General features: G+C 48.1%; 1 protein-coding gene across 4 annotated transcripts in view; it reads right to left on the bottom strand.

Annotated features, from left to right (window-relative positions):
• flnb (filamin B) overlaps positions 1-21,493 on the bottom strand; it is a 160,033-nt gene that overhangs the window by 37,037 nt on the left and 101,503 nt on the right. Inside the window, exons 27-34 of one of the 4 annotated variants that reach the window (XM_033036610.1) lie at positions 20,873-20,977; positions 17,851-17,974; positions 14,431-14,587; positions 12,383-12,572; positions 10,882-11,129; positions 8,828-8,917; positions 3,982-4,084; positions 1,249-1,389 (exon numbers count right to left, since the gene is read on the bottom strand). In XM_033036610.1, coding sequence (XP_032892501.1) covers positions 1,249-1,389; positions 3,982-4,084; positions 8,828-8,917; positions 10,882-11,129; positions 12,383-12,572; positions 14,431-14,587; positions 17,851-17,974; positions 20,873-20,977 — 1,158 coding nt within the window. The remainder of the gene's footprint in view (positions 1-1,248; positions 1,390-3,981; positions 4,085-8,827; positions 8,918-10,881; positions 11,130-12,382; positions 12,573-14,430; positions 14,588-17,850; positions 17,975-20,872; positions 20,978-21,493) is intronic. The other 3 variants (XM_033036612.1, XM_033036611.1, XM_033036613.1) reach the window with 3 other exon arrangements.

The raw sequence follows: 21,493 nt of genomic DNA, 5'->3' as shown, positions 1-21,493 counted from the left end.
ATAGGCCATTCGGCCCATCGAGTCATGGCTGATCTATCTTTCCCTCTCAGCCCCGTTCTCCTGCCTGCTCCCCATTAACGCTGATGCCCTTACTAATCAAGAACCTGTGTAAATGACTATCGGGCATCTGCCCATTCGTCCACAGTTCCATGGTTCTTCACTGCCGTGTGTGCAGTGTAGAGTGACATTCTTTCTGCAAAACCTACACATGCTCGAGTCGCCATATTGTGGCACCATTTACACAAAGAAGTCCAAAGATGCTGCCTGGCCCGCTGAGTTCCTCCAGCACTTCCCGCTCAGCAAAAGGTGAGCACTGTTCATTGACGAGTGAAATGGGTTATTGATTGGGGACGATCAGCCATGATCACAATGAATGGTGGGGCTGGCTCGAAGGGCCGAATGGCCTCCTCCTGCACTTATATTCTATGTTTCTTTGTTTCTCTGAAATGAGCGGGTTAATATATGATGAGTGATTGTCGGCACTGGGCCTGCACTCGCTGGAGTTTAGAAGGATGAGGGGAAGGACCTCATTGAAACTCACCAGTGAAAGGCCTGGATAGAGTGGATGTGGAGGGGATGTTTCCACTAGTGGGAGAGTCTAGGACCAGAGGGCACAGCCTCAGAATTAAAGGACGTACCTTTTAGAAAGGAGATGAGGAGGAATTTCTTTGGTCAGAGGGTGGTGAATCTGTGGAATTCTTTGCCACAGACGGCTGTGGAGGCCACAAGTCAGTGGATATTTTTAAGGCAGAGATAGATAGATTTTTCAGATATTAACTTCAGATAGCCCTTGTTTTCCCTCTCTCTCCATCCCCGTCCCCTTCCCAGTTCTCCCACCAGTCTTACTGTCTCCGACTACATTTTATCTCTGTCCCGCCCCCTCCCCGACATCAGTCTGAAGAAGGGTCTCGACCCGAAACGTCGCCCATTCCTTCTCCCCAGAGATGCTGCCTGTCCCGCTGAGTTACTCCAGCATTTTGTGTCTACCTTCGATTTAAACCAGCACCTGCAGTTCTTTCTTACACAAAGATAGATTGTTGATTAGTGCGGGTGCCAGGGGCTGTGGGGAGAAGGCAGGAGAATGGGGTTAGGAGGGAGAGATAGATCAGCCGTGATTGAATGGAGGACGAACTTGTGAAAGGTTGCAGGGCCCTTGTGGGGCGGCATTGTGGGTGGGAGGAGGATTACAATAGACAATAGACAACAGATGCAGGAGGAGGCCATTCGGCCCTTCAATGTGATCATTACCTGGGATGTGGTTGCCGTTGTACTTGATGTGCATCTCGTGAAGACCAGCTTCTGTCGGAGCGTACTTTACTGTTACTGTGCCATCGTGATTATCGACTATCTCCGGCTTAGCAGTCTTGTTCGACGGCATTCGGACTTCACCTAAGTGGACAGAAGCAGCCGGAGATGACCAGATGAAATGTGCAGGTGAAGTTTACAGAAGCTTTTCAAACCCGACACCACCGATTTACTTCAATACAGTCAGATGGCTAAATCAGACAGTTTGATAGACAATAGGGGCAGGAGTAGGCCATTCGCCCCCTCGAGCCAGCACCGCCATTCAATGTGATCATGGCTGATCATCCACAATCAGTACCCCGTTCCTGCCTTCTCCCCATATCCCCTGACCATATAAGATTGTTAAGGGCTTGGACACGCTGGAAGCAGGAAACATGTTCCCAATGTTGGGGAAGTTCAGAACCAGGGACCACAGTTTAAGAATAAGGAGTAAAACATTTAGAACGGAGACAAGGAAACACTTTTTCCTCACAGAGAGTGGTGAGTCTGTGTAATTCTCTGCCTCAGAGGGCGGTGGAGGCAGGTTCTCTGGATGCTTTCAAGAGAGAGCTAGATAGGGCTCTTAAAAATAGCAGAGTCAGGGGATATGGGGAGAAGGCAGGAACGGGGTACTGATTGGGGATGATCAGCCATGATCACATTGAATGGCGGTGCTGGCTCGAAGGGCCGAATGGCCTACTCCTGCACCTATTGTCTATTGTTACTCCAGCACTCACCTATCCATGTTCTCCACAGATGCTGCCTGACCCGCTGAGTTACTCCAGCACTCTGTGAAACGTCACCTATCCATGTTCTCCACAGATGCTGCCTGACCCACTGAGTTATGGTGCAGCAGCATCTATGGAGCTAAGGAAATAGGCAACGTTTTGGGCCGAAACCCTTCTGGAAATAGGCAACGTTTCGGGCCGAAACCCTTCCGGGTTTCGGCCCGAAACCTTGCCTATTTCCTTAGCTCCATAGATGCTGCCTGACCCGCTGAGTTACTCCAGCACTCTGTGAAGGTTTACGGACTGTCTTTGGTGGCACTAAAGAGTTAGAGTTTTTTGTACCAATATTGTGATTTAGTTCACTGAATAGGGCGGCACGGTGGCGCAGCGGTAGAGTTGCTGCCTCACAGCGCCAGAGACCCAGGTTCGATCCCGACTACTGGTGTTGCCTGTACGGAGTTTGTACGTTCTCCCCGTGATCTGCGAGATCTTTGGTTTCCTCCCACAGTCCAAGGACGTACAGGTTTGTAGGTTAATTGGCTTGATAGTATCATTGGTAAATCGTGCTTAGCCTGTAAAGGATAGAGTGAAGGGCTTGTCCCACTTGGTGATTTTTTTGGCGATATCAGGGTCGCCAAAAGATTTCGAACATTTCAAAATCCAGCGGCGACAAAAAAATGTTGCGAGACTTGAAAAAACACCGCGCGCCAATACGTCATCATGCCGCGAACTTTCGGTGACCTGATACGTCAGTCAATTGTGCCGGCAGTCACGAAAAAAAATCGCCAAGTAGGGCAGGGCCTTAAGTGTGCGGGGATCGCTGGTCAGCGCGGATTGGGTGGGCCGAAGGGCCTGTTTTCTCACTGTATATCTAAACTAAACTAACGTCAACATTTTTGTTGTATTAACATTATTACGTATTACCTACACGTATTGCGTTTGTTCGCCTGGTGAACTGCAGCACGTTAGAATTTAATTATTCTGCTGTCAGAATACATGATAATAAAACACTCTTGACTAATGGCTGTACAGGGCTGGGCTGGCCTGGGTAATTGTTTGCAAAGTAAGCTTTCTAACATTGCAGCCAGATTGCTGCTGTCGTTTTCAAGACCAACAATACTCCATTCACTGAAGCTGATGTGAAAAACATCCCTCCAGCCCCGCTCTTTGCTTTGATGAAGGAAACACAAACTCAAGTTCAGAGATCAGTTTACCACAAAGGTCCCAGCTTGGCTGGCTTCCCAGGCTGGAGGATTCTAGAGCTCGAGGGCACAGGGCTACTGTGGCAGAGGAGACATTTGAGACCGACGTCAGGTTGAAACGAGGAACTGCAAGTGCCGGTTTACAAAATAAAAGAGACAAAGTGCTGGAGTAACTCAGCAGGTCAGGCAGCATCTCTGGAGAACATGGATAGGTGACGTTTTGGGTCGAGGCCCTTCTTCACATGGGGATATGCTTCTTCAGTCTGAACTAGGGTAGGAAAACGTCACCTATCCATGTTCTCCACAGATGCTGCCTGACCCGCTGAGTTACTCCAGCACTCTGTGTCTTTTATTTTTAGAAGCTTTTTTAGAGCTTTGGAGATTTTTAGAGCTTTAGAATCCTCTAGCCTAGGAAGCCAGCCAAGCTGGGACCTTTGTGGTAAACTCATCTCTGAACTTGAGTTTGTGTTTCCTTCACTGTTTGAGTAGTACGGGGGTCTGAGGTTGTGGGGAGAAGGCAGGAGAATGTGGTTAGGAGGGGAGAGATAGATCAGCCATGATTGAATGGCGGAGTAGACTTGATGGGCCGAATGGCCTAATTCTACTATCACTTAGGACGTTATAACTCTTTGCTGACCACCCCAGATCCCTAGTAAAGCATGTTTTCAGACAATAGATCACATCCAAGTTAAGATAAAAAACCATAGATAGTAAACATAGCAAATAGGGGCAGGAGTAGGCCATTCGGCCCTTCAAGCAGATCTTACCTGTAATCTCCCCAGTTCTCAGAGCAAAGGGAATGACAATATCAAACGGTCTCAAGCCCAGACGATCCATTTCATCAGTTGGCACGAACGCTCCATCATGGACCTTGGTTACAGCATCAGAGAATGCAAGAGGTATATTAACAATTAATACTTCACAATCCAGTCTATCGTCTAGTTTTTGGAAAAAGCTGTCTTTCAGTTTACAAAAACCTTGTCAAAATCTGTAGGGGAAGAACTGCAGATGCTGGTTGAAATCGAAGGTCGACACAAAATGCCGGAGTAACTCAGCGGGGCAGGCAGCATCTCTGGAGAGAAGGAATGGGTCTGAAGAAGGGTCTCTCCAGAGATGCTGCCCGTCCCGCTGAGTTACACCAGCATTTTGTGTCTGCCGTGTCAAAATCTTGCAGTTTTCACCGTTTGCCAAATTCTTCACCAATTCCCCATTCGCAAATAGCCAACCAGAGAACTGCAAAGCTGTGACCTTCATCAGCCTTTGATCGCAGGGTTTTTTAATTGGCTCGTAAAACCCAGTTAGCGACACGTGCTGTTGCAAGTTGTTCAGCAGTTAAACAATCAGTGCTGCCCCGTGCTCGAATCTCCGTCAGCTGGTGATGTGCTGAGTCAGCGATAGCGGTTGTTAAAAGGCAATTTAGCCAAATGTGTGTTTCACACCCAGAATTCAATTGAGGGGAAAAATATGTTTTATTAATAAGGTCAAAATTCTTCAAGTCTTCTTTTTTGGACCAGATATAGTGGCTTTTTACCCAACATTTCATCCGGAGGGTGGAAGGAAATTAGAGTTTAATTTAGAGATACAGCATGGAAACAGGCCCTTCGGCCCGCCGAGTCCATGCTGACCATCGATCGCCCATTCACACTAATTCTATGTTATCCCAGTTTCTCATCCACTCCGTTCCACACCTGGGGCAATTTTACAGAGGTCAATTAACCTATAAAAACCGCATGTCTTTGGAGCGTGGGAGGAAACCGGAGTCTCCGGAGGAAAGCCATTTAGAACGGAGTTGAGGAAACACTTTTTCTCACAGAGAGTTGTGAGTCTGTGGAATTCTCTGCCTCAGAGGGCGGTGGAGGCAGGTTCTCTGGATACTTTCAAGAGAGTGCTAGATAGAGCTCTTAAAGATAGCGGTCAGGGGGTATGGGGAGAAGGCAGGAACGGGGTACTGATTGGGGATGATCAGCCATGATCACATTGAATGGCGGTGCTGGCTCGAAGGGCCGAATGGCCTACTCCTGCACCGATTGTCTAGTCTATCGAAAGCCACAGGGAGAACGTGCAAACTCCACGCAAGAGGTGAGGATTGAACCTGGGACCCTGCCGGGGTGAGACAGCAGCTCTACCCGCTGCAACACCCTTAACCGCAAAACAAAAAAGAAAAAAAATTGCTTATATTCTGAAATAACCGGAACATACAGCTAAGCTGTGAAGCGATCCACCCGCTGAGGACTCCCAGCTTCAGCTACACTGGTTGAGTACCTGTAACCAAACCCTTCAGACAGTGAACTGTGCTGCGGTCCTCAAACCTGAAGCAACAAATGCCCATAAATGGCCACAATGTTAGTGCACCTGAGCAGGTATGCTCACTGCTCGAGTCTCAGCTCCAGGTGGACTGAGTTCAGCTGGAACGAGAGTTTGCTCCACATGAATCACCCGTGGTGAAGAAACATATGATCTACGTAAGGAAGGAAGACAGGTTGGGGGGGCGGGGGTGGGGGGAGGGGGGAGAGAAGAGGAAGTGCCCAAGATGCCAATCCAGTTAGGATAGGTTCCTCTTGACTTGTGCCTGGAAAGAACATTAAAGCAGAACAGACCGTCAGAGTGGGTAACCGAGAACATATTTCTCAAGAAAGGTCTCGACCCAAAATAGACTCAGAAAGCTGGAGTAACTCAACGGGTCGGACAGCACCTCTAGAGAACAGGAATCGGTGACCCAATACGTCACCTGTCCATTTCCTCCAAGGATGACCCGCTGAGTTACTCCTGCACTTTGGGTCTTTTTTGTGAACCAGCATCTGCGGTTCGTTGTGTCCACACGTTGACCTTCAGCTATTGGGCTGAAAACACCAAACCCCCAGTCCCCACTCCACGATCTTGCACTCTCCTAGTTCCCATCCACCTGCCCTCACCCCTATCTCCCCACGAACGTCCCAGCACAAACACTTCATCAGACCCAAAGATAGAAACAACCTGAAACATAGACAATAGGTGCAGGAGTAGGCCATTCAGCCCTTCGAGCCAGCACCGCCATTCAATGTGATCATGGCTGATCATCCCCAATCAGTACCCCGTTCCTGCCTTCTCCCCATATCCCCTGACTCCGCTATTTTTAAGAGCCCTATCCAGCTCTCTCTCGAAAGCATCCAGAGAACCCGCCTCCACCGCCCTCTGAGGCAGAGAATTCCACAGACTCACAACTCTCTGTGAGAAAAAGTGTTTCCTCGTCTCCGTTCTAAATGGCTTACCCCTTATTCTTAAACTGTGGCCCCAGGTTCAGGACTCCCCCAACATCAGGAACATGTTTCCTGCCTCTAGCGTGTCCAACCCCTTAACAATCTTATATGTTTCAATAAGATCCCCTCTCATCCTAAACTCCAGAGTGTACAAGCCCAGCTGGCTCCATTCTCTCAGCATATGACAGTCCCGCCATCCCGGGAATTAACCTTGTAAACCTACGCTGCACTCCCTCAATAGCAAGAATCCTGCATCCATTTCCCTCTTTCTCCCTCCCCCGTCTCTCCATACAGTCTGAAGAAAGATCCCGACCCAAAGTCGCCTGTCCATTCCCTCCATAGATGCTGCCTGACCCGCTGAGTTCCTCCAACACTCTGTGGTTTGCCTACAAGATGATGCTGGATGATATTTCCCTTCATTTCACAGTAAGTTTAAGCAACTGAATCATCCGACCACAACTGGGGAACAGTCCTGAACTATCTACCTCCTTGGAGCCCCATGGACTATCTTTGATCAGACTTTATCTTGCGCTAAACATTATTCTCATTACTCCCTTCATCATGTATCTGTACACTGTGGACGGCTCGATAGTAATCGCGTATTGTCTTTCCGCTGACTGGTTAGCAAGCGACACAAAAGCTTTTCACTGTACCTCAGTACACGCGACAATAAACTAAACTGAATTTACGTAGCGCTGAGACACACTGATGCTTTATTCAGTTGACAGAAGCAGCGAGAATTCCACCCAATCACCAACTCAATGTTCCAGGAGGTACAAGGTAGAGAAAAGTGCTGGAGAAACTCAGCGGGTGCAGCAGCATCTATGGAACGAAGGAAATAGGCAACGTTTCGGGCCGAAACCCGAAAGGGTTTCGGCCCGAAACGTTACCTATTTCCGAAGGGTTTCGGCCCGAAACGTTGCCTATTTCCTTCAGGGTTTCGTCCCGAAACGTTGCCTATTTCCCAAGGGTTTCGGCCTGAAACGTTGCCTATTTCCCAACGGTTTCGGCTCGAAACATTGCCTATTTCCCAAGGGTTTCGGCCCGAAACATTGTCTATTTCCCCAAGGGTTTCGGCCCGAAACGTTGCCCATTTCCTTCGCTCCATAGATGCTGCTGCACCCGCTGAGTTTCTCCAGCACTTTTGTCTACCTTCGCTTTTTCAGCATCTGCAGTTCCTTCTTAAACATTCCAGAAGATACAACGTGGAAGGGTGGCAAAGAAGGAAAGTGTGATTGGAAGTGCAGTCCCCACAACTCAGTGCAGAACTTTGAAACTTTGGCCAAGCGTACAATTTTGCATTCGGCATTCGTGAAGTGACCATTCGCAGCAACCTGGCCAGTGCATCTCCATACAGTAAACCCTCGTTATTACCGACCTCTTTAGAGTGGACTTTGGTGATAAGGATTGTGTCTTTATGGACGCAGATTGCTACTCAAACTGCGGATGACATTGCAATTGGCAAACGCAGATCCACACAACTCTATTAAACTATGTAACACGTAGCCTTCAGTATTTTTTAACTCGAAGTGACAAAAATTAATTTTTAGCTGTTAAAAAGAACGTTGTGTTTGAAAAGGAGTCGAGTGGCCGCTAGGTTTTTAGTTTCAGAGATGCATCGCGGAAACAGGCCCTTCGGCCCACCGAGTCCGCGCCGACCAGCGATCCCCACAAACTAACATTACCCTACACACGCTAGGGACCACTTTATATTCAACGCCAAGCTGGTTAACCTACACACCTGCACGTCGTTGGAGTGTGGGAGGAAACCGAAGATCCCGGAGAAAACCCACGCAGGTCACGGGGAGAACGTGCAAACTCCGTACAGACAGCACCCGTGGTCAGGATTGAACCCGGGTCTCTGGCGCTGCGAGGCAGCAACTCTACCGCTGTCCCTTACTCGGTTATAGCGGATAATCGGCAATAATGGTCACCAATTAACCCCCCCCCTCCCCACTGTAGTCCATAATAACAAGGGTTTACGGTATTTCAGAGATTTGCATTTTAAGATCCCAATTCTTTTGCCCTAGTGATTTGTGACGAACAGTTGTGGTGAATTGCCACGCTGCCTTTAAACTGTCCAATCTGTATCATGGAGGAATCTCCCTCTACCTTGCAAGGAAGTGTGGACTGCACTGAGAGATACAGATGGCACCTTAACGCAGAATCCCCTGTTCAAGCTGCTGAGCAGTTCACACCTGTTTAAAACTGAGAGTTCATTATCCACCGGCCAGTGAAACATGAAAAGTCACACCACTGAAAATGGACAGAGAGGGAAGGAATGCAGCGATCCAGGTGGCAGATCCCAGCAAGCTGTGAACACTAGATAGGGAAGAAGAAGAGAAGAATAGGAAGTTTAATATATTAAAGTCTGTACCCAGGGTTGGAAGCCAGGTGGGTAAGCATTTAGAGATGCTTGCTGCTGCTGCACCAACTGCTGTGGAATGATTGGAACTTCATCTGTGGCCTGATGGATAGCAAATGGCAAGTTAGTGTCGAACGTACACACATCTACATCCAACCCAACCCAATGAGAAAAAACTCCATAAAGTCTTTCTGATGCAATGTCCAAGACATCTTCCCTTGGCATGTATGCAATGTGTAGAAATGGCAATTTGTAAAGAAAGGTTTATAAAACACTGTTTCTTAAGGACATGCGAGGGATGCTTTAGGGCTTGTCCCACTTTCATGACCTAATTCACAATCTCGGCCGAGTTTGCCCTTGACTCATAGTCGCAGCATGGTCGTCACGAGGTCGTGGGTAGGACGTTATTGCTAGCTGTAGGTACTTGTGGCATCAAGTACGAAAAACGTCGGGGTGTTTTTCCTGGCATGATGAAAAATGTCCACGAGTAAAAAAGCTCGTGGAAGTGGGACAAACCTTTAGTTTGCAAGTGTCAAATATGTTGCCTCAAGATTCTCCAGTATTCAACCAGATCTCTGGGTCAAGTTCAGGAGGGAAGAAGATGACACGTAATGGTCTTCTGTCACCATGCGTTTATGTTGATTTTTATGTACTTGTGTGTCTTGTTGCTGGTTTGGTAAGACTGTTTGGCAAGTCAAATTCCTTGTATGTTTTTACATAATAAATTAATTCCAATTGCAATTATTGAGAGAATGCCAGCACACATAACACAGGCTTCCATCAGCAACGAGCACACTAAATAATCATTTACAGAGGTCATAATAATATTCTACATTTATAACTAGCTTTTGGAATAGATCGGGTAACTGCACAATCTTTTACCCAGAGTGGGGGAAATCAAGAGACAGGGGACATAGGGTTAAGGTGAGGGGAAATATTAAACAGGGGACAGAGAGGGGCAACTTCTCACACAAGAGGGTGGTGGGTGTATGGAACCAGTTGCCAGGGGAGGTAGATGAGGCAGGGACTATAACTACAGTCTGAAGAAGGGTCTAGGCAAGAAATGTTGCCTATTCCGTCTCTCCATAGATGCTGCCTCACCAGCTGAGTTTCTCCAGCATTTTTTGTCTACCTTACATCTAAAAGACATCTGGATAGGTACACGGATAGGAAGGTTTTGAGGGATAATGGGCCAAATGCAGGCAGGTGGGGCTAGTGTAGATGGGGCATCGTGGCAGGCATGGACATGTCGGGCCGAAGGGCCTGTTTCTGTGCTGAGTGACTCAATGGCTTCTGGGTGTGTAATATTGGTTTTACTAATGACATGCCCCCAAAAGTACTAATCAGTAACTCATTTGCTGAATGGTCATGCTGTGTAAAGAGTGTGAAGCAAGTTCCGATTGAGATCTTGCCATAGAGGGAGTACAGAGAAGGTTCACCAGACTGATTCCTGGGATGTCAGGACTTTCATATGAAGAAAGACTGGATAGACTCGACTTGTACTCGCTGGAATTTAGAAGATTGAGGGGGGATCTTACAGAAACTTACCAGATTCTCAAGGGGTTGGACAGGCTAGATGCAGGAAGATTGTTCCCAATGTTGGGGAAGTCCAGAACAAGGGGTCACAGTTTAAGGATAAGGGGGAAATCTTTTAGGTCCGAGATGAGAAAAACATTTTTCACACAGAGAGTGGTGAATCTGTGGAATTCTCTGCCACAGAAGGTAGTTGAGGCCAGTTCATTGGCTATATTTAAGAGGGAGTTAGATGTGGCCCTTGTGGCTAAAGGGATCAGGGGGTATGGAGAGAAGGCAGGTACGGGATACTGAGTTGGATGATCAGCCATGATCATATTGAATGGTGGTGCAGGCTCCAAGGGCCAAATGGCCTCTACTCCTGCACCTATTTTCTATGTTTCTAAGGAGCAGGTGGATCTTTGTGTGGTGAACTATTTCCTACAGTGATCACTGCCTTTGACGCTCTTAAATAAAGTCTCGATTGCCTCTTCCGATCTTTGTGTGTTGTGTATTAAAGTTTCCTTCAACAGCAGCAATAGAGAGATGCTCACCACAACATGGAATGGACTGTTGGCGACGTCCACGCCTCCAAAGCGGACGTACACAACGTAGGTCCCTGCCTCGGGGGCCGTGTAGTAGATGTTGTACGTCCCATCGTCATTTTCAATCACGTCCGCTTCCACCTCCGTGCCGTCGGGGGCACAGATCGTACAGGTCACCTTGCCTTTCCCTGCCGCCTTCGCATCCACCTTCATTCCCAGCTCTTCTCCCAACTGGACGCTCGGACCCAGGCCGGAACCTGCAGAATAATGGGAGATGGTTGCAAGTGCTTCAGTGGACATGACCAGCCACGGACAGAGCCACACTAACTGGCCCAGATGACCAGATGTGGACAGAGCCACACTAACTGGCCCAGATGACCAGATGTGGACATTGCCACGGTAACTTGCCCAGATGACCAGCTATGGATAAAGCCACGCTAACTGGCCCAGATGACCAACCATGGACATCACCATGGTAACTGCCCCCAGATGATTCCATTCTCTTCCAGTCACAAGTAAATCCAATCCCGAAGAATCCTCTCCAATACCTTCCCGACCACTGGCAGGAGGCCAGCATTGTTTGTAATTCCAAATATTTTCCCACCTACCCCATCTGTTCAGTATGGACATTGTGGGCCAAAGGTTCCACATTCCCGTGCTGTACTATTCTATGATCTATCTCTATTTATGCTCCAAGCCACCAACTGACCGGCAGAAAATAAGCTATGGGGCGTGGTCCAAATTCCCCTGGAGTTTGAGCCCTGAGTCATCAGATCGGATCTACAACCGACAACAGTCGTGTTTTTGGTAAATCTAGCAAGTCAGCAGATCTTAACTAATTGATGACTTAATGGCCGGTCCCAGTTGGGCGTCATTTGTGCGTCACGCAGATTGCGCACGAAAATGTTATGCATCCCAAAATCTTCGGGTGCCGCCCGCGACCGGGGGTCACTGCCACGCACCATGCGTGCGTAATGCGCACATTGAAACATACAAGATTGTTAAGGGCTTGGACACGCTAGAGGCAGGAAACATGTTCCCGATGTTGGGGGAGTCCAGAACCAGGGGCCACACAGTTTAAGAATAAGGGGTAAGCCATTTAGAACGCAGACGAGGAAACACTTTTTCTCACAGAGAGTGGTGAGTCTGTGGAATTCTCTGCCTCGGAGGGCGGTGGAGGCAGGTTCTCTGGATGCTTTCAAGAGAGAGTTAGATGGGGCTCTTAAAAATAGCGGAGTCAGGGGATATGGGGAGAAGGCAGGAACGGGGTACTGATTGGGGATGATCAGCCATGATCACATTGAATGGACGTAACGAAACGGAACTACGCCGTGTCGCAGAGACAATGCGACAGCACCGTAAGGAGAGAGAAGGGGGCTCGAATTGGCTCGAAGGGCCGAATGGCCTACTCCTGCACCTATTGTCTATTGACGCGCGTCGTGTCGCGTAAATTACGCGCAAATGACGCCCAAGTGGGACAGGCCCTTTATGAACATGTGACCACACTGACCTGACATAGTACACTTGCTGGCATCTCCCACCGGCGCGGCGCGGATTCGGTACGGAGACGCGGGGATCTCGTCCCCGCCGTACTTGATGACGATGGTGTAGCGGCCGGTCTTGTCTGGAATGTAGGACACCCGGTAGGTGCCGTCATTGTTGTTGTGGATGTTCGCCTTCTTCGGTTTCCCTTCCTGATCCTGCGAATAACACCGGCCACATTCCCAAAACATTAGCAACGTTCCCCGACGGAACGCAACATCCGACCGTTCTCATCAACGCACGCCTTTTGGATGTGGGGGTGGGGGGGGGGGGGGGGGGGGGGGGGGGGAAAGCCGGAGCAGCCGGAGGAAACCCACGTGGTCACGGGGTTGAACGTACACACTCCACACAGACAGCACCCGAGGTCAGGTTCGAATGTCCGGGTCTCCGGCGCTGTGAGCGAGCGGTCGATTCCAACAGATTCCAAAAATAAAATCTTTAAGAAGGAACCGCAGATGCTGGAAAAATCGAAGGTAGACAAAAATGCTGGAGAAACTCAGCGGGTGAGGCAGCATCTAGATGCTGCCTCACCCGCTGAGTTTCTCCAGCATTTTTGTCTACCTCCAAAATCGTTCGGTTTTAACCCAAGAATCATCTTAACAGAAGGCAACCAGTCCCGGTGACCCACACCACCCTGGCCAGGATCGCATCTCCCTGCTACCATCGGGAAGAAGGTACAGGAGTCTGAAAACCGTGACCTCCAGGTTCAAGAACAGCTTTTTCCCAACAACCATTAGGCTCTTGAACACTGAACAACACTAACCTCAGCAACTATCATCGTCTGATTGGACTGAGGTGAGAAAAAACTTTTTCACCCAGAGAGTTGTGAATTTGTGGAATTCCCTGCCACAGAGGCCAGTGGAGGCCAAGTCACTGGATGGATTTAAGAGAGAGTTAGATAGAGCTCTAGGAGCTAGTGGAGTCAAGGGATATGGGGAGAAGGCAGGCACGGGTTATTGATAGGGGACGATCAGCCATGATCACAATGAATGGTGGTGCTGGCTCGAAGGGCCGAATGGCCTCCTCCTGCACCTATTTTCTATGTTTCTACGGACTGTGGCTTTGGTTGCACAGTGGAAAATGGGGCTTTTTTTTTTGCACTCAAAGCACTATTATTCATTTTTTAAATTTTTGATCGAGCAAGTCAGAATTTCATATTTCCATTGTCGGTACATATGAGATTTAAACATTCTTGATACCCAGAATCAATATGGTCTTTCTCCGATAAAATATGACCAAGTCATCACATCCATGACTCTGATACAGAATCAGTAGGCTTATCAGGAAGATAAAGGCCTGGATAGATGTTTAGAGGATGTATCCACCAGTGGGAGAGTAGGACCAGAGGGCACAGCCTCACAATTAAAGGACGTTCCTTTAGGAAGGAGATGAGGAGGAATTTCTTTAGTCAGTGGGTGGTGAATCTGTGGGATTCATTGCCACAGAAGGCTGTGGAGGCCAAATCAACTGATGTTTTTTAAGGCCAAGATAGATAGATTTTTGATCGATAGGTGCAGGAGTAGGCCATTCGGCCCTTCGAGCCAGCACCGCCATTCAATGTGATCATGGCTGATCATCCCAAATCAGTACCCCATTCCTGCCTTCTCCCCATATCCCCTGACTCCGCTATCTTTAAGAGCCCTATCTAGCTCTCTCTTGAAAGTATCCAGAGAACCGGCCTCCACCGCCCTCTGAGGCAGAGAACTCCACAGACTCAGATTAGTACAGGTGTCAGGGGTTATGGGGAGAAGGCAGGAGAATGGGGTTAGGAGGGAGAGATAGATCAGCCATGATTGAATGGGAGAGTAGACTTGATGGGCCGAATGGCCTAATTCTGCTCCCATGAATTTATGAGCTTATGAAAAAATCTCAAACGCTGAAGTAATGTTATTTACCCACATTCCATTTGTCAGAGAGACCCCCTTCCCTCCCACCCCCAACCCCGAGCATTTTAAACCCAACGCTGCCCCTCCAGACGACACACTGCACCGCGAGAGGAAACTATCGTAGACGTACAGTAACGTGGACGGACAGCAGGCCTTCCCCGGCATCCTTGGCATCGATGGTGAACTCCACCGGCAGGCTGGCTTGTACACCCGCTGAGTTGAGGCCTGGCCCACTGGCTCGCACCTTGCTGGCATCGTGAGTTGGCAGAACCCTCACGCGGAACGGACTGGAAAAAAAGAAAGCACTCGTGAGTTGCTTTGGCCCGCTGCGGAAGAACATGGAATACAGGGTTAAGGGGGGACTTGATCGAGGTCTTTAAAATGATGAGAGGGATAGACAGAGTTGACATGGATAAGCTTTTCCCATTGAGAGTAGGGAAGATTCAAACAAGGGGACATGATTTGAGAATTAAGGGACAGAAGTTTGGGGTAACATGAGGGGGAACTTCTTTACTCAGAGAGTGGTAGCTGTGTGGAATGAGCTTCCAGTGGAAGTGGTGGAGGCAGGTTTGATTTTATCATTTAAAAATAAATTGGATAGGAATATGGACAAGAAAGGAATGGAGGTTATGGTCTGAGTGCAGGATGATGGGACTAGGGGAGAATACGTGTTCGGCACGGACTAGAAGGGCCGAGATGGCCTGTTTCGTTGCTGTAATTGTTATATGGTTACAGTGGAACTCATTGCCACAGACATCTGTGGAGGCCAAGTCAATGGACATTTTTTAAGGCAGAGACAGATAGATTCCCGATTAGTGCGGGTGTCAGGGGTTATGGGGAGAAGGCAGGAGAATGGGGTTAAGGGAGATAGATCGATCAACCATGATTGAATGGCAGAGTAGACTCGATGGGCCGAATGGCCTAATTCTAGTCCTAGACCTTGAATTTATGAACATGAACACGCACTAAACTCCCAAAATCCTCAATCCCCTCGAGTATGTGTACACAGATCTCTGGGTGAAAAATGGGCCTGTTCCACTTAGCCGATTTTTTTGGGCAACTACAAGCGACTGCTGAAAAATGTCAACATGTTGAAAAATTTTCGGCGACAGTGGCGACAATTTTTGCTGTCGTAGTTTGTCGCCAGGTGTCATAGGTGAATTCCATTAAAACTAGTCCCTGGCAGTCGCCTAAAGAGTCGCCTAAGTGGGACAGGCCCTTGTTGTAACGCACACTCAAGGGCATCGATCGCATGTCGATACCAAATCCATTTTATTCTACAGCTTTGCAACTTTTGCTCGATATTCAGCAAGATTGCCTGGTCCAGAATCTTTTTTTACCCGAATTTAGAAGGAGCTGCAGATGCTGGAAAATCGAAGGTACACAAAAAAAAAAAGCTGGAGAAACTCAGCGGGTGCAGCAGCATCTATGGAGCGAAGTAAATAGGCAACGTTTCGGGCCTACCCTACACACACTAGGGACAATTTTATATTTATACCAAGCCAATGAACATATAAACCTGAAGTAGACAAAAGTGCTGGTGAAACTCCGCGGGTGCAGCAGCATCTATGGAGCGAAGGAAATAGACAACGTTTCGGGCCGAAACCCAAAGGGTTTCGGCCCGAAACGTTGCCTATTTCCCAAAGGATTCGGCCCGAAACGTTGCCTATTTCCTTCGCTCCATAGATGCCGCTGCACCCGCTGAGTTTCTCCAGCTTTTTTTGTTTACCTTCTACAATTTAGTTATTACCAGTTCCAGAATATTTTTGGTAGCCAGACTTATAAACATTGCTACTACCATTTTGCACAGTGGGTGGCCATTTTGATTAATATTTAGCAGGAGTAGCTGCTGTTCCACGATCTCAGCTACCCAAGTATATACACATTGTTATATTTGCAGTAAGTCTACAAGATAATTCTGCCTACTCTGAACACAGTATCATTTGCAAATACGCCCAATGCCCGAGACAAAGAACGAGCTAGCGGTGACGATGATTGGATTTTACTTTTGGGGGAAAAGTACCAGAGTCTATAAACTAAACACGGCAAAAAAAAAAAATTTCCATCGCCGAATGGGCGAACCCTTGCCGGGGGTCGCCAGATAGCAGTGTTCCAATCGCTGGCCCGCTGGTCTGTTACATCCTGTAGCCGCAGTCTGCGGAGCTTCTAGCCGCGGGCACGGCGTGGATTCACCATCGAGGGATCGCCAGAGAAGAGCTCCGACCGCCGGCCTGTCTGCGGCCTATAACATCCTGAAGCCGCGGTCTCCGGTAGGAAAGTGCAGATTCGGGCACTCCAAGCCGCAGAGTGTGTTTGACTGTCCTGACGTGGGAGTTTGGATCATCCCGACGAGAGGTCCTGTACATTGGGCTGACTGTAGCGGCGACTACGGAGGGTTTATGGCCCCGACCACGGGTGACCAAGGGAGGAGGACTGCCTGAACCTTGTTGCCTTCCACCACAGTGGAGAATGCTGTGGTGGATGTTTGTGTTAAATCTTATTGTGTATTGTGTGTTCTCTTTTTAAATGTATCGCTGCTGGCAAATTCATTTCACTGCACCTTCGGGTGCATGTGACCAGCAAAATTGACTTTGAAAATTGGTTGCAATTCAGAGTAAACGAGAATTTTTCGTTTGGAAAAACAGTATGGCAGCAGGTCACACTGACCAATGATCACTTGGTCTCTGTTGTGCCATTTGCACAACCATTCAGTACACACCAGGGACAATTTACAGAGGGCAAATTAACCGACCAACCGACCCGCACGACTTTGGGATGTCCCTTTTTTTTTTTTTAACCTTTATTTAACCAGGAGAAGTCTCATTGAGATTAAAAATCTCTTTTACAAGAGAGTCCTGGCCAAGACAGGCAGCAGCACAGTTCCACAGTTACAGACAATAATTTAAAAACAACAGAGAACATATAAATAGAGTCACAGTCAGAACATCATCAAACAAAGCATGTACAGACAGAAGAGCCCGCTTCAACATCATTAAGAAGGGATTTAAATCTGTTTATAGAAACCAGCTCCTTAAGTTTCAGTTCATTCTGCAGCTGGTTCCATGCGAAGGAAGCAGCATAACTAAATGCCCTTTTCCCCAGTTCAGTACGGACTTTAGGTACAGTTAGTAAGAACAAGTCCTCAGAGCGGAGCTGATAAGTTCCTGTGCTTTTTCGAATTACATACTTCTGCAGGTATGAAGGAAGAACACCGAGGATAGTCTTATAAATAAGGATATGCCAATGATGGAGTCTGCGGGTGGACAGGGCAAACCATCCAACTTGAGCATACAAAGTGCAGTGGTGCGTGAGGGTTTTAACGTTAGTAACAAATCTCAGTGCTCCGTGGTAGACCCTTAGCATGTACCTGTACACTGTGAACGGCTCGATTGGAATCATGTATTGTCTTTCCGCTGGCTGGTCAGCACGCAACAGAAGCTTTTCACCGTACCTCGGTACACGCGACAACAAACTAAACTGAACTGAACCGGGAGGAAACTGGAGGAAACACAGGTGGTCCCCTCCCTGGTAAAAATCTTCTCAGAATTACCTGCGAGTGATGTCCTCTCCACCGTACCGGACAGAAACGGAATACGGCCCTTCCAGCGAAGGCGTGTAGCTCACGGAGTGGGTGCCATCTCCGTTGTCGATCACACCCACGGGCTCAATTATCCCTGGGGAAAGAGGGGATGAAACTAGTCGCTTACACAGGCCCAAACAACGTGACGCAGCTTCACCTCATTAATGCCGGTGTGCACATATTAGTCTCTCTCAACGCTTTGCCCGTCACTTCCTAGTGGAGCGAGCAAGTAAGCAAAATAATGCCAGGCGGTTGTCAGTGAGGAACGTGGTTAGGTTGAGGGAGTTTATTGCAAACACAAGGCAGTGAGTGGAGGGCAAGACCGCTGGGCTTCTGAAGATTCATGATCCTACAGCAGATATTTCACCTCCTGGTGCCGAATTACTCATTCAAAGTTGTCAGCAAATATCAGGGTTTGCTTTAGCCTGTAGTACACACACTGGTGATGTATCGCTGAGCTACCCAGTTAAGGGCCTGTCCCACTTTCACAACCTATTTCTGCCGAGTTTGCCCTTGACTCATACTCGCAGCATGGTCGTCACGAGGTCGTAGGAGGGTGTAGCAGGTCATGATGCTAGTCGTAGGTGCTCGTGGCATCAAGTAGGTCGTGAATTAGGTCGGGAAAGTGGGACAGCCCCTCTACAAATCTGCATCCGTCTCATTCCTATCAACTCTAATTTAATATCAAACCACAAATTACTGTCGGTCTGTTGAGTTCCTGTCTGTTTAACTCATTAACAATGACCTATGTATATCTTGTGTCCCAGATATCCTTGACTATCATTGCTTTTTGCATATTCTTATTGACACATGTAAGATTATTAAGGGTTTGGCCAAGCTAGAGGCAGGAAACATGTTCCCGATGTTGGGGGAGTCCAGAACCAGGGGCCACAGTTTAAGAATAAGGAGTAAGCCATTTAGAACGGACACGAGGAAACACTTTTTCACACAGAGTGTTGTGAGTCTGTGGAATTCTCTGCCTCAGAGGGCGGTGGAGGCAGGTTCTCTCGATGCCTTCAAGAGAGAGCTACATAGGGCTCTTGTAAATAGCGGAGTCAGGATATATGGGGAGAAGGCAGGAACGGGGTACTGATTGGGGATGATCAGCCATGATCACATTGAATGGCGGTGCTGGCTCGAAGGGCCGAATGGCCTACTCCTGCGCCTATTGTCTATTGTCAGGTTTTCCATTCATTTGTCCTTTAGTACCAGCTATATCTCTCCTTCCCATTTTCACTGACTCTCAGTCTGAGGAAGGGTCTCGACCCGTGACGTCACCTACTCCTTTTCACCAGAGATGCTGCCAGACCCAACCTTTTACTTCAAGTCATTTCCTTTGCTTTATGTGAATCTATGTATAACACTCCTGGCAACTATCGGCACAAAGTACCAAGTCCTCGGGAAAACAGAACATAGACACAAAGTGCTGGAGTAACTCAGCGGGACAGGCAGCATCTCTGGAGAGAAGGAAAGTGTGATGTTTCGTGTCAAGACCCTTCTTCAGACTGGGAAAACTGATCAATCTAGCCAACATTTCTTGATTTATAGGTTCATCCAATCATTAAGAAACTCTTATGTCAGTGGTAGGGAAATCATAGCAGATTCTGAAAGGAAGGATATTCTCACATTTGACAAAAACTTAGTTATTTAGGATAGTCAGCATGGCGAGAGTTTCGAGGAATTCTTTGCCACAGAGGGCTGTGGAGGCCAAGTCAATGGATATATTTAAGGCAGAGATAGATAAATTCTTGATTAGTGCGGGTGTCAGGGGTTATGGGGAGAAGGCAGGAGAATGGGGTTAGGAGGGAGAGATAGATCAGCCATGATTGAATGGCGGAGTAGACTTGATGGGCCGAATGGCCTAATTCTGCTCCTATCACTTATGACCTTATGACTTTCATAAGGCAAGCACGCATTAAAACCAGGTGTGGACCAACTTACCATTTACTAACCCTGTAAATACAACACTTCAAAGCAAACCCAGAGACTGAAACTTCCAATGAGCAATTGAGCCAACAATTTAAGGGCACTGTCAGAAATATTACACTGTTGGGTGCTCAAGAAATCTGTTATGCATTTCAGATTACTTCCAATTCAGAAGCATGCCCATAATGGAAATATTACAAATTGTATTCTTTGTGTGTAAGAAAGAACTGCAGATGCTGGTTTAAAATCGAAGGTAGACACAAAATGCTGGAGTAACTCAGCAGGTGAGGCAGCATCTCTGGAGAGATATTAACTTTAGATAGCCCTTGCTTTCTCTCTCCATTCTCATCCCCTTCCCAGTTCTCTCATCTGGTCCCTCTGTCCCCGCCTACATTGTATCTCTGTCCGGCCCCCTCCCCCGACATCGGTCTGAAGAAGGGTATCGACCAGAAACGTCGCCCATTCCTTCTTTCCAGAGATAAGAAACATAGAAATTAGGTGCAGGAGGAGGCCATTCGGCCCTTCGAGCCAGCACCGCCATTCATTGTGATCATGGCTGATCGTCCCCTATCAATAACCCGTGCCTGCCTTCTCCCCATATCCCTTGACTCCACTAGCCCCTAGAGCTCTATCTAACTCACTTAAATCCATCCAGTGACTTGGCCTCCACTGCCCTCTGTGGCAGGGAATTCCACAAATTCACAACTCTCTGGGTGAGAAAGTTTTTTCTCACCTCAGTCTTAAATGGCCTCCCCTTTATTCTGCCTCACCCGCTGAGTTACTCCAGCATTTTGTGTCCACAGTTCTTTGTGGCTGCATTGTGGTTCAGGTTTTGGAACAATGGAAGATGAATTTGGAAGGACTAAAGAATTAAGGCCAATTTTTCTGCTTGAAGGTGGAGCTGCCCAGCGCTAGGGGAGGTTAGCGTGATGACGTGGATACCAGTGGAAGCGTTAGGCCTTGCAAGTTGGACTGTGGCGTTTAGTAGAAAGAGCAGACAAGACCAGTGCTTTAGTCACCCACCACCTTTCTTGCCCTGCTGAGATGATCAAGCTCAAGTTCAAACCTGTCTCAGAAACCCCGGCCTTGGTTTCTCCTTTAAAGAAGTCTGCAATCAGTTTCAGGGGACTGCTTCGAGGTTGGGCCTGGGCCTGGGCCTGGGCCTCATAAACTAGAACAGAAAACCTATTACTTGCAGCGACATTCCAGCCAGCTCAGTGGAAGGTGACAAAACCATACCAGGTTAGAGCAAACGAGATGTGTGGGAAGGAACTGCAGGTGCTGGTTTCAACCGAAGATAGACACAAAAAAGGTGGAGGAACTCAGCGGGTCGGGTCGGGCCTGGTCTGGAGAGAAGGAATGGGTAGACAAAAATGCTGGAGAAACTCAGCGGGTGCAGCAGCATCTATGGAGCGAAGGAAATAGGCAACGTTTCAGGGCTGTATCCCTTGGGAAATAGGTAACGTTTCAGGCCGAAACCCAAAAGGGTTTCGGCCCGAAACGTTGCCTATTTCCTTCGCTCCATAGATGCTGCTGCACCCGCTGAGTTTCTCCAGCATTTTTGTCCACCCATTCCTTCTCTCCAGGAATCCTGTCTGGCCCGCTGAGTTACTCCAGCATTTTGGGCCTAACTTCAGCTTCAGGTACACTCACCCCCCCCCACCCCAGCTCCACAAACATCCGAGCT

This window comes from Amblyraja radiata, chromosome 18 (assembly GCF_010909765.2).
Source record: "Amblyraja radiata isolate CabotCenter1 chromosome 18, sAmbRad1.1.pri, whole genome shotgun sequence".
Lineage (NCBI taxonomy): Eukaryota > Metazoa > Chordata > Chondrichthyes > Rajiformes > Rajidae > Amblyraja > Amblyraja radiata.
This window is presented reverse-complemented; position numbering and strand designations above follow the sequence as displayed.